Genomic DNA, 14,269 nt, shown 5'->3' with positions numbered 1-14,269 from the left:
TAAAGGTAGATGAATTAAAAATAATTGCTCAAGGTGGTCCATGCAGTCTCCTTTGTGCTATTAAATTCCACACAGGCAATGTAACTGTAACGTCCCCCCTGTTTAATTATTAGAGCATATACGCAGTGAAAGGTTGAAAATGCTTCCTGATTCAGCACACATTTGAAATTAAATTCTAGGTAGAGCGTATGCAATTTGGCTTAAAAATATTATCATTAGCTTTACAATCTATTGTGCTAATTAGATTTATTAACAGGTTTTGTTGGCAGAAACAGTTCTGTTATTTAACTGAGTGATAAATATAAACAATTTTGGCAGAAAATTGTTTCTACCAACTAAATAGCGTCTGTGTGGGCTCAAATTGCATCTTAAAACAAAACATTGTCATGAAAGAAATGAAGTGCAAGCCATGAACATCACCCAGACGTACAGTGTGTACACATTTAGTATCCCATCTAGAGTTCAATACTGAACATGAGTCACCCAACGTTATCTGTTCTATTTGTTCCCCGACTTGCTAAGCCAGCCAACAAAGCACCTGCTCCCCTTACTGAATAGAAATGAGTTTAAGCACACGCTCAACCTCTCATCCAGGACTTGGGTCCTCTGCCAAGTCTTCAACGAACCCTAAGAAAAGAGAGCGCCATCACCCTGCTCAGATTTTAAAGACGATACTGCCAGGGGCGTTTTCAGATGTGTCTCTGCACAGAATGTGAAACTCGAGTGACCATGGCACGCTGCAGATGTGGGCAGCTGCCCGCAAGGCACCCCATGTACCCCATAAACCAGCTCTTCGAGGCATCGGCATCCTCAGAGTAGAACCACCTAATTTAACTCCCTTTGCAGAACTTAAAAACCAGCCGAACTGGAGACACCTTCATGATGTCCACCTTACGCAAATACTTTTCCAAAAACTAATGCAAAGCTACGTTTAAGGCTCAAAATGGACTCATTAAGCACCCCAATTCCTGCTACAAAAGGAAGCTCCGCCTTTCTTTCTCTGCCAGGTTTTTATTTTAATAAATAATAATTTAAATATCTTAATTTAAATCTTAAAATGGGTTTCCTTCAGTAGTTGTTAAATGAAGAGTCAGCAAGGTATCTGGGGCGGAAAAAACCCACAGACAAACAGAAATAAATATAGAGGCAATGCACATATAACAGTAGAGTTTGTTTAAAAGAAAAGAAATAGAGGAAAGAAACCTCCACCTATGCCTTCCTCCTCCAGAAAGGGGGAAAACAAAACCAAACCTACAGCTCAAAACAGGCTAGGCATCCCCTGGAAGAATCCCAGGGTTTCCTGAAGAAATCCATGCCCCTGCCTCCCCCTGCTGGAGTACGGCCTGGAACTACACCCGGTCGTCTGGAAAAGCGCCTTCTTTTCGTCTGGAGCTTAAGGGTTTTCCCATTCACAAGACATTTGCGATTTAGAGAGGGTTTATCAGGTTTTTGCACGAGTGTATCTTTCTAGTCATCCAGCATCAGACTAGGAAAAAAAGTGAAGTATCCTTTAATATTAACCAACCACTGTCAACATTTTTGGGGGGCAGAATGGTTAAATTATTTTACACAAACAAAAAACTCCCACTTTTCTAACTTGTTCCTCTTACCTACACATATCTACTTCAAATCTATCCTGTATTTTAACAAACCATGTTTATCTACCCTAAATCTAATTCATGGTACTGCCATCCACTAATTGCAAGTTACCACACCCCGTATCAATACGCAAGCTGGGCCAGGAGGAGCAGGGCCAGTTGCGCTGCATCGCCCTCCTGCCTGTTCTAGCCAAGCCCAATTTTTCCCCTTGGAAGTGGCTTCTGCAAGCCCTGAAAGTATTTGCAGCCTCTCTGCTAGGGTGGACAGTCCGGTTGCGCACATGCCTACTCTGATCTAGAACAAGAGGTTACAAAAAGGACCGTGACAACCAGAGGGCAAAAATAAATCTATTCGCCCTGAAGTGATACTAGAAGCTTCCAAATTATGCTTGGGCCACTATTGTACAGGGCGTGCAGCAGCAAAGCAGATTTTATTTCTAGAACTTTACTCTTTAGTTACTAGTCCAGGGTTTTAAAAGAGTTAGGTGTAAAATTGGCCAAGTTCATTCCTAAATCCTATCAAAAAGCAAGGCATGAACAACAGCGAGCGTAAAAAGCTGCTTCTTCCTGTAAAGTGTTACCCATTCAAGAGAGCTAGTCAATCTTTGAATGACAATTCAAATTGTTATTAAAAATGGTTATTAATGGACACACCACATGATAAACCAACCAAGAATTCCATAATGTAGTAACATTCATAGGAGTTGTGCATCTGCAGTTGGTGTTTTTAGTTGTCTGAAGCTCTTAAATACCTCCTCGGGCCCATTTTTACATCTGTCTCAGAAGATGTTGTAAAACAATGCACAACTATGTAGCAGCTATTTTTAGGAGAGAAAGTATCAGCATGCCTTCTTCACATTATGAAGATTTCCAATACCACTGCAATTCTTTTCCTCACATGAAGATTAAGTTACCTTGACTATACAGGAGACCCACATTTGAAGTAGTATTAGATTTAGCCTTTGTTAGCTCAATAGAATTATCCTTGGTTTGCAGACTTGCCGTGTAGTCCCAGCTGTCAGCTTCGATCCTTAAGAAGAATATACTTCACTGTTCAGGCCAGGGACATGATTCTTTCTTCTTTTTTTCTAAAATCATTGCAATGCATTCACATCTTGCAAGTATATACCTTGACTTTTAATAGTCAAATTTAGGGATCAGTAGTCAGAGCACTCCCCCCACCCCCACCCCATGCTCTTATCAATTATATCACCTATCTATAATCACTGCCCAACTTTTAACAACCACAGAAATTCACTATGAATTGTTCTGTCAGAACGACGTAAATTTAGCCATTCATTTTGCCATTCATTTTGCCTACTTGATAATAAGGAGCCTAGTGACTCTTCCTCAAGCATTTCTCTCATCAGTGCAGTATTTGGCTTGGAAGCCTATGGAATGCAACTAGTGCTTTTTTGTTGTTATTTCTCTACTGTATTTTGCAAATAAAAACGGGAGTTAAAAGGCATCAAGTGTACAAGCCATTTAATTTAAACCTAGTCTTTCATTCTTGAGTTTGAACACCTGACACTGCTTATGCTTTACAAGTGTCCTTCCTGCATGATATGCACTTCAGAACTACTTTGAAAGATACCATCATCTCATTTAGAACATTTTCAAGTTTTATTTGCAACTATTGCAATTACAAAGAATATAACAATGTAAATTTGCATTTAAAGTGGCAACCCTTTCTAATAAACAAGGTCACAAATTAGTGTGCACCTATACTGGCTTTGGGCAATTTTCAGAGGATGGAAATTTTCCTACATGACAATTTGTCACGTTTTACAGCATTACATTTTCATAGTTCAGTACACAAGAACAGAAATACATCTGTTCCTACTTGCAGAACACTCATATGTATTTCTGAAATACAGAAATACAACTTTTAATTAATCACTCTCATTTGTTTTATGGAGAAGAAGAAAAGGAAGAATCCATCCATGGCTTTTGTCAAGTCATACAATACACTAACAGCCCTTATTCTCTCCTCACTGAATTTATTCTCTAATTAGACTTGCTTGTTTTTTTAAAACAGGAGTAGGGATAGAATCACTGTCTTGTTTACAGCCCTGCAGGAGACTGAGGTAAAAAAAAAAGAACTCAGAGATGCACACTATTACAAATGCAAACAGCCATCAAATTGTCCAGTTTATTGATGGGAATTCAAAATTGATACAAAACATGCCCTCTTTGCATGTTGTATTTTACCCTTAAAATGTTTCCGACAGTGTCAGGTAGATTCAGAGTTAAGAATATACTTCGGCTTTCAGCATGTACCTTTTATAAAGGTATTACACAAAAGCCACCAACTTACATAACACGTGGTGCCAAAATTGCTTTCAGACATTTTGTTTATCAAAAGACTCAGATCTGCTGATCTGACGAAATAAAGGCTTAAAAATGTTTTAAGCCATTAATAAGTATCTTATGGCAGAGTCAAGAAAGTTTATGATTTCCACTATAATCTTGGGCATAAAAAGGCAACAGTGCTAAAAAAGCAGCCCTCCAGAATATAAGGAATGTGGCAGTGGGTATGATGCCAATTTATAACGATCAAGTTGAGTAAAACAGATTTTTAAAGCTACGAATGTGAGCAGTATCACAGCAAAATATTTAATGAATACCACAGAACCAATCAAGTTTGAAAGTTGAGCAGATGATGTTTCAATCAACAGAGATTTGTAATGTCAAATATACTGAAATGTTTTCTAAAAGAAATTCCTAATGCAGAAAAACTGATTTAAAGTTTGCTCCTAGCTAATAGTACCTTTTATTTAAATTGGACCCTAAACTGATCAGACAATACATAGCCCACACTTTCGGACATTTATAATAAAAAAGCTTTTATTTTCAGTTGAAACAAATGCACCATCCTGCACTTGAAGGCTATAATGAGCCATAAGCATATTCCAAAGTGTATCAATGATTTGTTTCACCTCCACTGAGAAGTTACATAATGCACTCTTAATTGGTAAAGAAAAATTAAACTCAGCCTTCTCAAAGCTTCTGTACTGTGTTTTCTTGGTTATTGTACAGTTCCACAGTCAGACCAAGAGTTTGCAGTGTGTGCAGATACTGTAGTCAATCAATAGTATTGTTTAATCATCATCTTCCTCCTCCTCTTCCTCCTCCTCAAAACTGTCTTCAAAGCCCTCGCTGTCTTCCTGGTCCTCATCACCTTCTATTGCTGTATCCCATTGTGGATGATTTTCTGGCACTGGTTTTGCTTCGTGAACTTCCAGCTGTAATTGGATAAAGAAAGAAGAGATGGAGAAAAAAGGATTATAGACAATACACACCAATTTGGGAAAACAAAAAAACCCACCCCAAACCAAATGATACACCACATGAAATTGACAGGTTAAACAAAAAAAAAACCCAAACCCACAAAAACACACCCCCACACCCCCACCCCAAAACAAAACCAACAATTGCTTAAGGCACACCAGATTTTTCTCATTAACTGAATGTATCTAGGACTCAGGGCAGGGAAATGGCATGGCAGACCTCAGGGTATAAAGCCAGAGCCAACCATACTGCAGAAACTGAATAAATGTGAGAAAACATGTATTAAAATATGCAGACACTGGAAAGCATCACAAACTTTAGTCCCATTTAATCCATCATAAAATTGCCACTACTGGCATCAGGCAGAAGCTGCTCGTAAGTCCCCCCTTGCCACTCTTTTAGAATTAGGACAGCTTGAATTCTTAAAGATAACAGGACTTTTGGGGTTTTAATAGCCATATGAAGTAGCTTTCAATATAATAGAACTATATAAACACAACTAAACATCACCTTCAACGGTTTAATCTGGTCCAATCCCATATATGAATCCGATCTTAAATAAACTGTGTACTGATAGTTTCCAGGCTTGCCTGGTGCTGGGAACTTCAGCTCTACCTACAAAACAGAATTCACACTGTAAGTTCTTACTGCTTTCAAGTGACACATTAGAACAAGTACCCGAGTACTCTAATGAACAAGAAATACTACTACAGAATAATACTTTTTTTTCTTAAAAAGTTTTAGAAATTCTTACAAGTGACTTGTCTTACAAGTGACACTTCTTTGAAAAATTTCTACATAACAAAATACCTGCACAAGAGACAGACTCCCCAAGCACAATGCCTTCCATGAAAGCTGAATAATGGAGTCACGTTTTTTTCTGAATTAGACCGAGTAACTCTACATTAAGTACACAATTTCACCCTGCTGTATGCTTTCTAAATCTCAAAAACCCAAAAAGGTTAAAATATTTAGTCTGCAGAGAGTATTAGCTTAACTCTACTGTTATTTGAAATTGAACATAAAATCTAGTTACATTAAATCTCCACTTTTCAGAAAAACAAAGAACACAGCCAAAGGTTACAGTCTCAGAAAGGTTCATATGAGCCAAGGCTAACTAATTTGTCACGGCCTCTGCTTTACAGAAAAAGAACGCTTAGTATTTCTCACAGATTTGAATAACTTCCTTTAAGAATGATCATTGTGTACGAATACTGGTTTTCATCAGTTTTTGATATCAGGGAAAAAAAAAAAACATATTCTGCAAAGAAACTTGAAAGTTGTCTTAAATTATTTTTTCTTTCTCCATTATCAATTTTCACAGTTAAAAGGCTCTTTTCTACTTCTACCAGGCGAGTAAAATTTGTTTTCCAACTTGAGGTAAGTATAAAAAAACTAAAATCTAAATGTATTTGCATACCATAAGACACCTCAGTACAGTTTTGTTATACCCCGAAAGAAAATTCAAGTACTTTACCTCTTCTTTATCTTTTAGTGTACAAACGTGATATGGCATACATATTAGCATCTGCTCCTTCCGATCTGCAATATATAGCCACCACCATTCTTGTTTTTCCTTTCATAAAAGGTAAAAAAAAAAAAAAAAAAAAAAAAGCAACCAGGATTATTGAAGTCATTAAAATGATGCCGCTACACTTTATAACAGGTAATTATGATTCACCGGTCCTTGTAATACAGATAAAGGAGGTGGTTTGTGTTTGGTGGTTTAGGTTTTGGGTTTTTTTTTTTTTTTACTCTTGGATGTGTATTAATAAAATACACAGTGTATACTGCACACTGAAAGCAAACAGGTTATCACAAGTTACTGTTGGTCTCCAAAGGCTTTGTTCTGTATATTCAGCCTAAGCTACCATGTGAGACATGGAACCATTCTGAAGAATTGTGTCTACTGAGTATTAACGAGCAACTTCATGCAATATAATACTGCCTTAGGTCCTTCAACAGAAACCCAGCCTGGATAAAAAGGTCAGCATATAAAACAAGGCATGCCAAGAGACAGATAAAGTACTCTTCCCAGTAAACAATCTTTTTCAGGAAAGTATGCTTTGCCCCGCTTCTTCTCTCCCCCTCCAAAAAATACGAGTCTGCTGAAAATTGGAATTTGGACATACTGAGATTCCACTTCAAGCACAAACCACAGGCAGTATTGACATTTGTAAAGGATACCCAACAACTGCTGCCTATCACACACAGCTTTCAAAACAGCTACAGGTCTCAAAGGTCTTGCCACTGCAGGCACTAAAGCAGAGTTCCTAAACTAAATGAAATTAAATGAGTGCAGTCCTTCATAAAAGACAGCAACACTGTACAAAAATAATAGTTTATCCCTCAATTGCAGTCAGATTTTTAAGACTGTTGTGCAGTTCCATAGCACAGACACAACCATTCTCAAATGGGAAAGACTACAGCTCTTCAACATCAACTGTTCTTCATTTAACCACTATTCCTTTTTTGTTAACCCTCTGACACACATCTTAGGCAAAATCCACTTTGTTTTAATAGAAGCTGAAATTTTCTATTGCAAAGAAGTTAGTTTAGTACTGCAAAGCAAGTTTCCATTCCTTCACCTCATTAAGTCTTTTCTTAAAAACAGTGAGAATAGTGGGTGGGGGAAGACTTCTTCATATTTATGAAGAAGTATTTCAATTTAAGAAGAAGTATTTCAGTAGACAGGTAATAGTCGTAACAGCATAATCTTACCCTTAGGGAGAAAAAAAGGGGAAAAACCCACACCTTTTAGACAACCCAAATGTTAGACTGCTGATTTTTACCTGCCCCAATGGTCTGGTAAGTGATCATGTACTAAAGAGTGCATCTTATGACAGTTACAAGTCAAGCTCCAAACCAGGAGGACAATTTTTATATATTTACACTAACAACAATCAGGTAGTTGCTTCAGTGCCACATGAAAGTGGTTGTTTTGTTTTGTTTTTAATCTAACAGCACTAGAAGGACTGAATGAAAGAATACAGTGGACTTCAACACCACCACTGAGCCCCTTCCACAGGTGGGAAGCAAATGCTGTTAATATGTAGAATTTGAAGAATTTTTGTCTCTACTGAAAGAGTCAAAAGTTCAGTAGTTTTAGAGTAGTTTTGGTGTGGTGGTGGTGGGGTTTTTTGTTTGGTTTTTGGGTTTTGTGTGTTTGGGGTTTTTTTAACCACTTCAGAAGCCAATGTTTGGTGATCTGAAATTTAAATAATGCAGGTTGAAAAATGACAAAAGCTAATTAACTCCTTTTCTCTTTTGAAGTGACTAATTGTTATGCTAGTAATAATTATCACCATCTCACTGAAATATTCAGCTAGCAAACTACAGATTTATAACAGCAAGACACTCACACCAGTAACCAAAACACCTTGATTAGCACTGGTGAGTCCCAGAGCAGAGGAGTGTAAAATTAACTCAATAAGTTAATGACTATTTTACAGTGTATAAAAGTAAAAGCAACTGCATCACAGTAAAGCAACAGCATTCCTCCACGCATTTAGAACGGCAGGCACTGAAAACAGGACAAAAAACTATTCATATACTATTTAAGACCAGAATTTGTAGAATTATAAGAAGTCCTTTTTACAACTATTCCAAGTGATTTTTCCTTATGAAAAACCATCCCACGTGATTACAAGGCATAAGTTATTTTATCTGTAAGCTTCAACAATAATATTGTCAATCTGCTTGATGGCTGTAGCAAAGAAGAAACTTATGCAGTCAAAGTTTTTATTTCCTAGCCAAGGGGCCTCTAGGAATAGAAGGATAAGCAATATAAATAGTACAGATGAACAAGAACTACAGATGCTAGATCCATTACAGAAACAGCTACTCACCATTTTGGGCCTATAAGGACTCTGACCATAGAAAAAAGGATCTGCATTTGTATCAACACATTATTTTTGATGTTACCAAAACACTGTGCTGACTTACTATACATTGTGTATGTTTCCATCACTCTCAATGGCAAGGAATTTTTTTTTTTTTAATAGGACAAAGATCAAAACTCTCAACTGGATTTTCACAAAAACTGGTAAAAATAACAGCCAAGGGGGAAAATACTAGAAGAAATTACATTCATTGATCTAATGCTCAAAGGAATCTATGAACTCTTTGGAAGTAAAGCTCCTGACACCGAAGGGCCATTGCTTTTTTATAGAAAGGACAACTGTGCAGGAGTGTCATTTTCCTCTCTCTTATTGGGTAGAATTTAAAGTTTATGCCTACGAGAATCTGGCATGCTAACAGGCAAGTGGGCAAAATGCCCTTTAACAGATGGGTGTAAGATTTGGCATGCCAGGGAACCAGTATGTTCGTGAAACTGGAACACCAGGGCCAGTTTCTACCTAAAAATGTCAAAACTGCAATCTGTGCCTTTTCTGGATCCATGAATGCAGGAGCAGAAGGTAATTATTTAGGAAGGAACCTGCATAGATTAAAGATGCATCTCTGGCAGAGTAATCGACTGCCCAAAAACTTAGATAAAACAGTGTTAAGGCTACCTCCTGAGAACAAGTATATTAGACTCAGCTACACTCAAACATCCGTAAATTCTGGAAATACAGAGATTCACACAACTACAGCATTTCATCCTTAACTCTGCATCTCTGAACTGGCCATGACCATAATATACATAATACTCTAAACAGATGAAAAAACCACCCAGAGAGTATGATGGATTTTGTCCTTCAGATGTTGCAAATCAGCTCTGTCTGAACATGCTCCAACTGCAGCTACAGCACTAAGTACAACTGCATTCAACTTTCAGGAGACCAGTGAAGAGAGGTTGGAAAACTTAGAACTGCAGTACCATGAGGTAATACGTGTGTATGTTTCAAGTTCAAGCATTTAGTTCAGCCCTAGATTTTTTTTTTTTTTAGCATAGTACTGTATTTAGGTTTTATCATAAAACCCATCAGCAGCTTGGTTACACACAGCTGAAGCATAAGCAGCTTTGTACAGAGTAAGTATAAGCGGAGTCTCTGAAGGAACCCTCAGCGCAGTAAAAAAGAAATGTGAATAGTTAGCACCCCTGTGGCACTGGGCACAGCATACTCACTGTTTGAGCTTAGACTGATGACCAAACCCTTTGCAGTGAGGAGGTATTAAGACTCTGCTGCATATTTGACATGATCTAAGGCAGCCAGAAGAGCAGAATGCCAGTACACCTTTTTCTGTTATGCTGGTGTACCACTGGAAGCTGTATTGAGAGAGGAGAGGGTACCTAACAGTGTCAGGAAAATACAGCATTGAGATCAGCCATTACAAAACTAGATGTCGTGAGGCCACACAACTCTTAGCTAAGGCCTTCAGGAAAACAATTTCCTTGGTTTATTTGTATATCTTGTCTGGCTCCTTTAGCAACAGGTCTTGCTTCCTACACTTTGCTTTCTAATGACAGCAGAACTAGGTAAAAACAGCAGGAACAGTATGATCACAAGCATATGGACAATGGAGTATGTTTTGCACATGCAACAAGCTGTACAGGGCATAGACGTAAAGAGCCTTGGGGACTGAAAAGAAGGAGCAAATATACACAGTGTCTTCTTTTTTCCCCCCTCATATTTTCCTGTTCTTCCCATCTCAGTTGTCTCCTTTAAGGCACAAGAGGAAGCGTAGGCCTTTCATCCCATCTCCCTGTTACTGGAGTTAGCACAAGAAGAGGGAAGAGATCCTAGATTAGTTCCCTAGTCAGACAGCAGGGAAGCAAAGGAAACCCTCTGAACCACTGGCCTGGAAAGAAAGTGCGGCCAAATACTCCTTCCTCCTGGTTCCAATCTGGTTGCCTCCCAAAGACCTAACTTAGTTGCTCAGAACACAAAACCCATGCTTTGAAAAATCCAATCTTTTTCAAGGTTTCATTGCTGTAATGGGTTTTCAGACACCTACTGAGTCGTTAGCTGTTTATGTAGGTAAAAACTGGTACCTCGGAACGTATTTTCAACACCAAAAGCTGCTGTACAGACACCTCAGCCTACCACTATACTGAGTCACCACTCTCAAATACTCTTTCTCCGATACCCATCCACATCTGATCCTGTATTTCTGAGCTCTATAGGAAAGATTGTTCCACAACTGGCTTCCACCACTTCCAGGCTACACTGTGGTAGGAAGACAGCTTTGCCAACCCTCTCCATCATCCACAGCTGCACGCTGTGTTGCCACCACGCTGTTGCATTGAGACTTCAAGTCAAGCAGCAAGCCAAAACAACCTGCTGATCCAAATGACCCCCAAACTCTCCTGTCATTACTGTTAATACAGGAGGGGTCAGGACCTTCCCTGCTCACAGGCACCTGCAGTTAGATAAAGAGCAAGTAATACTCTACCCTTAACTCTAATATAGAGCCACTGCTGTGCTTTCACATTCCATAGCACAAAAAAAGAAAAGGACTATAAATTAGATCCCTATATATCCGAAAGGTTTCATTCTGAATCTATCTGTATGTAGCAGATGAGCAAATAAAACCTTTAGCCATAAAAAGGAACCTTAAATTCTATACAAGTCTGCAAGTCTCTGGGAACTGGATAGAAAGAATAATACATTAAAAGTTTTTAGGGAAGTATCTGAAGGAATTTAAGAGGATTTTATCAATTAAGACTTTTTTAAAATGAAGATTAGCAATTTTTTCAAGTATCAGACTTTTTTAAAAGCCCAGTATTTACATTAAAAATATAAAAAGAGCAATTAATTTGAATTATATTGTCATGTTTAACAACACTGTAATGTTTTCTATTACTGACCTCAGGAAAAAAAAGACTGTAAACGGGATGCGTTATCTTTGACTTTGTTTCAAGAAGGGCTCGTTCCTTTCTCTGTATACTTTGCTGTAATTCTTGCCATTCCTGTCAAAGACAAGTTTAAAGAGTTACTGTGCACTACCCATCTTTTGCATTAAAAAAAAAGAAATTTTAGCCCATTGAAATGATACATGACAAGTTCTTGTGCTACACTGCACATTATTTATTCTATGATTATAAAAGGGAAAGGCACGTAGAGCTTAAGTTATCCAGTACAATTAAAAGAAAAAAAAAATATCAAGCAACAGTAAAACTAAAGAGACCATCCATGTAAATATTTAAAAAAACGCCCAAACCCCAAAACAGAGATCTGCAGTGCTTGCACACATTCTTCAAAACTCAGTTCTACAGCACTGCCTATAAACACTCACTACCTGAGCTGTAAGAGTCCTGATTACAAGCTTGATGATTCTTTTCCCATCAGAAGCTTATTCTCACCCTGTACGGGACTTCCAGCTGTCACTCTCAAGTCTTCCACTGTAAGACCTGTGGTGCAGAAATCATCTACCACCACAATGCCTCATTCTCAATTACAATTTCAAACTACTAACTTAATAATTAACAGTTACTGGAGTTTAGTAAGCACACACACAAGTTCATTCATCTACTGCATGCTTACAGTACGCAATATGCAGTATGCAACAGCCACTGCATGTAAAGAACAAAGTTCAAAGGAGATACTTTATCTCACAAAGTCTGCAGCAGCTAGTAATCAAATTAAGCTGAAAGAAACATTACAATCTTTCCCTGAAGTTAAGCTATTTTTCTCATGTAACTTTTAAGTTTTCTGTCTATGAAGCAAAGACCCTTCACTGCTCTCTCTGAAACAGACTTGGAATGACAAAGTTCTTATGCTGGAATGAGGTCTGAAAACCTCTGGAGAACTGATATTACTCCTTCATCCTACTGTTGCCTAGCCTGAGGGGATGCTAGAGGATTAAAACGCATTTTCTCTCAACCCCAGAGGCAACGTTACCCTTCAAGAAAAAGTAAAGCTTACAGCTTCATCATCTTTGTTTTGCTTCTCATCTTGTTCTCTGTCAGAGTCTCTGTCACTTCCATCATCTTTTTCACTTTGAGAGTCCCTGTTTGTTTCTTCTTCTTCAGATTCACTTCCTTTATCAGAAATCTCCTCCTCTTCTTCCTTCGCAACTACTTCCTAATGGGAAAGAAAAAAAAACCACCCAAAAACCTCTAACTTAGTTTGTCTGCATTATTGTGGTATGCAGCATTCACATCACCTGTCTTAAGGTCATAGCCCTTATTTCCTATTTTGATCTACACTCTTCTTGTGCCACAGAGTATGTCTACAGTGAAGATTAATCCTTTTCACCTCATGTGCTAAGAGGAGCAGGGAAGCAATTTTCCTTCTCCATATGGCACCCGCAACACGAATAGGAGAAAACACTATTTGATTCTGGGAACGCATTTCAGAAAGTCCTAAGAAAATTCAAGAGAATATAAGAAAGTACCTACAACATAGCCCACGAGGTGGAGAAAACACCATGCACTGAAAGCATAAAGGTACTAAAGCTACTTCATTTACCAGAAGAAAGTCTCATTTCATTTTTTTCATTTAAAGGAAAAGTAGAAGGTAGGGAACAATTCACCTCCCAGAAGGCAGCATAACAAGAACTAATAAGAAGGGACTATGAAGCCCGACTTCTAAAGTAGTTGGGCACAACTTTCAGCAGGCCACTGGAAACATTACTGTGGTGGTTCCCTGATTATTTTACCAGTGATTTTTAAACAGAAAGAAAAAAATGCTATTTTAGGAGATATGCTTTACAAAAGCATAGAATGAAATGTGACAGATACAAAATCCCCATCAGATTAGGAGTGATAAGCTGAACAAAATACTAAAATATCAATGAATCTATGAGCTACCCCATTAGCTTGTTTTTGCTTCTGCTGTTTCGGTGGCTGCAATGAAGGTGGCACAGGTTTCTTTTTCAATGGCTTCTTTTTCTTTGATTTTGAAGCTTTCTTGGTTCCTTTATTCTTTTGCTGCCATCCTTTGCTCTTAACTTTGTTGACATCTCCTTGCTGTAGGAAAGCAGTATTTAAAATATTTATTCTGTTCATTAAATTTCAGGCATTGACCGTACTTTAAACATTTTAAGCTGAGAACCAAAGTTAGAAAGCATAGCTGAAGACACACTTCAATAGGCATTTCTGGGGAAAAAAAAAATGCTTGAGAAGTGCACAATTAGCAAACCAAGATCTGAAAGAAAGTTCTCTTTAGCTAGCAAGAGGAACATTCATCCTTCACTTACCCCATCTTCTGTTGGTTGCTCTTCTGCTGCACATATAGACTGTTCCTTTTCAAACACTTCCTGGTTAAAGAAAGATGTGAAAACTATTAATGCCTCTCTGTACCAAAAGAGCAAATTATTATTTTATATTTGAACTTAAACTAAATCACCTTAATCAGGTCTGAAGGTTTTACTCATTATGGCAAATTCTTTTATCAGTGACAAACACAACAGTGGATTAACAGATCAAAATTAAACACTATTTCGAACATCTGGTCTAGGATTTTTCCATCACTAGCATTATAAAGAAATTT

General features: G+C 37.9%; 1 protein-coding gene across 3 annotated transcripts in view; it reads right to left on the bottom strand.

Annotated features, from left to right (window-relative positions):
• Positions 1-3,288: 3,288 nt before the first annotated feature.
• SEC63 (SEC63 protein translocation regulator) overlaps positions 3,289-14,269 on the bottom strand; it is a 64,507-nt gene continuing 53,526 nt past the window's right edge. The window contains exons 15-22 of one of the 3 annotated variants that reach the window (XM_075707932.1): positions 13,977-14,036; positions 13,585-13,746; positions 12,937-12,945; positions 12,701-12,859; positions 11,644-11,745; positions 6,367-6,465; positions 5,400-5,504; positions 3,289-4,843 (exon numbers count right to left, since the gene is read on the bottom strand). In XM_075707932.1, the coding sequence (XP_075564047.1) occupies positions 4,700-4,843; positions 5,400-5,504; positions 6,367-6,465; positions 11,644-11,745; positions 12,701-12,859; positions 12,937-12,945; positions 13,585-13,746; positions 13,977-14,036 (840 nt within the window). In that variant the 3' untranslated portion in view covers positions 3,289-4,699. The remainder of the gene's footprint in view (positions 4,844-5,399; positions 5,505-6,366; positions 6,466-11,643; positions 11,746-12,700; positions 12,860-12,936; positions 12,946-13,584; positions 13,747-13,976; positions 14,037-14,269) is intronic. The other 2 variants (XM_075707931.1, XM_075707933.1) reach the window with 2 other exon arrangements.

This window comes from Pelecanus crispus, chromosome 3 (assembly GCF_030463565.1).
Source record: "Pelecanus crispus isolate bPelCri1 chromosome 3, bPelCri1.pri, whole genome shotgun sequence".
Taxonomy (NCBI): domain Eukaryota; kingdom Metazoa; phylum Chordata; class Aves; order Pelecaniformes; family Pelecanidae; genus Pelecanus; species Pelecanus crispus.
This window is presented reverse-complemented; position numbering and strand designations above follow the sequence as displayed.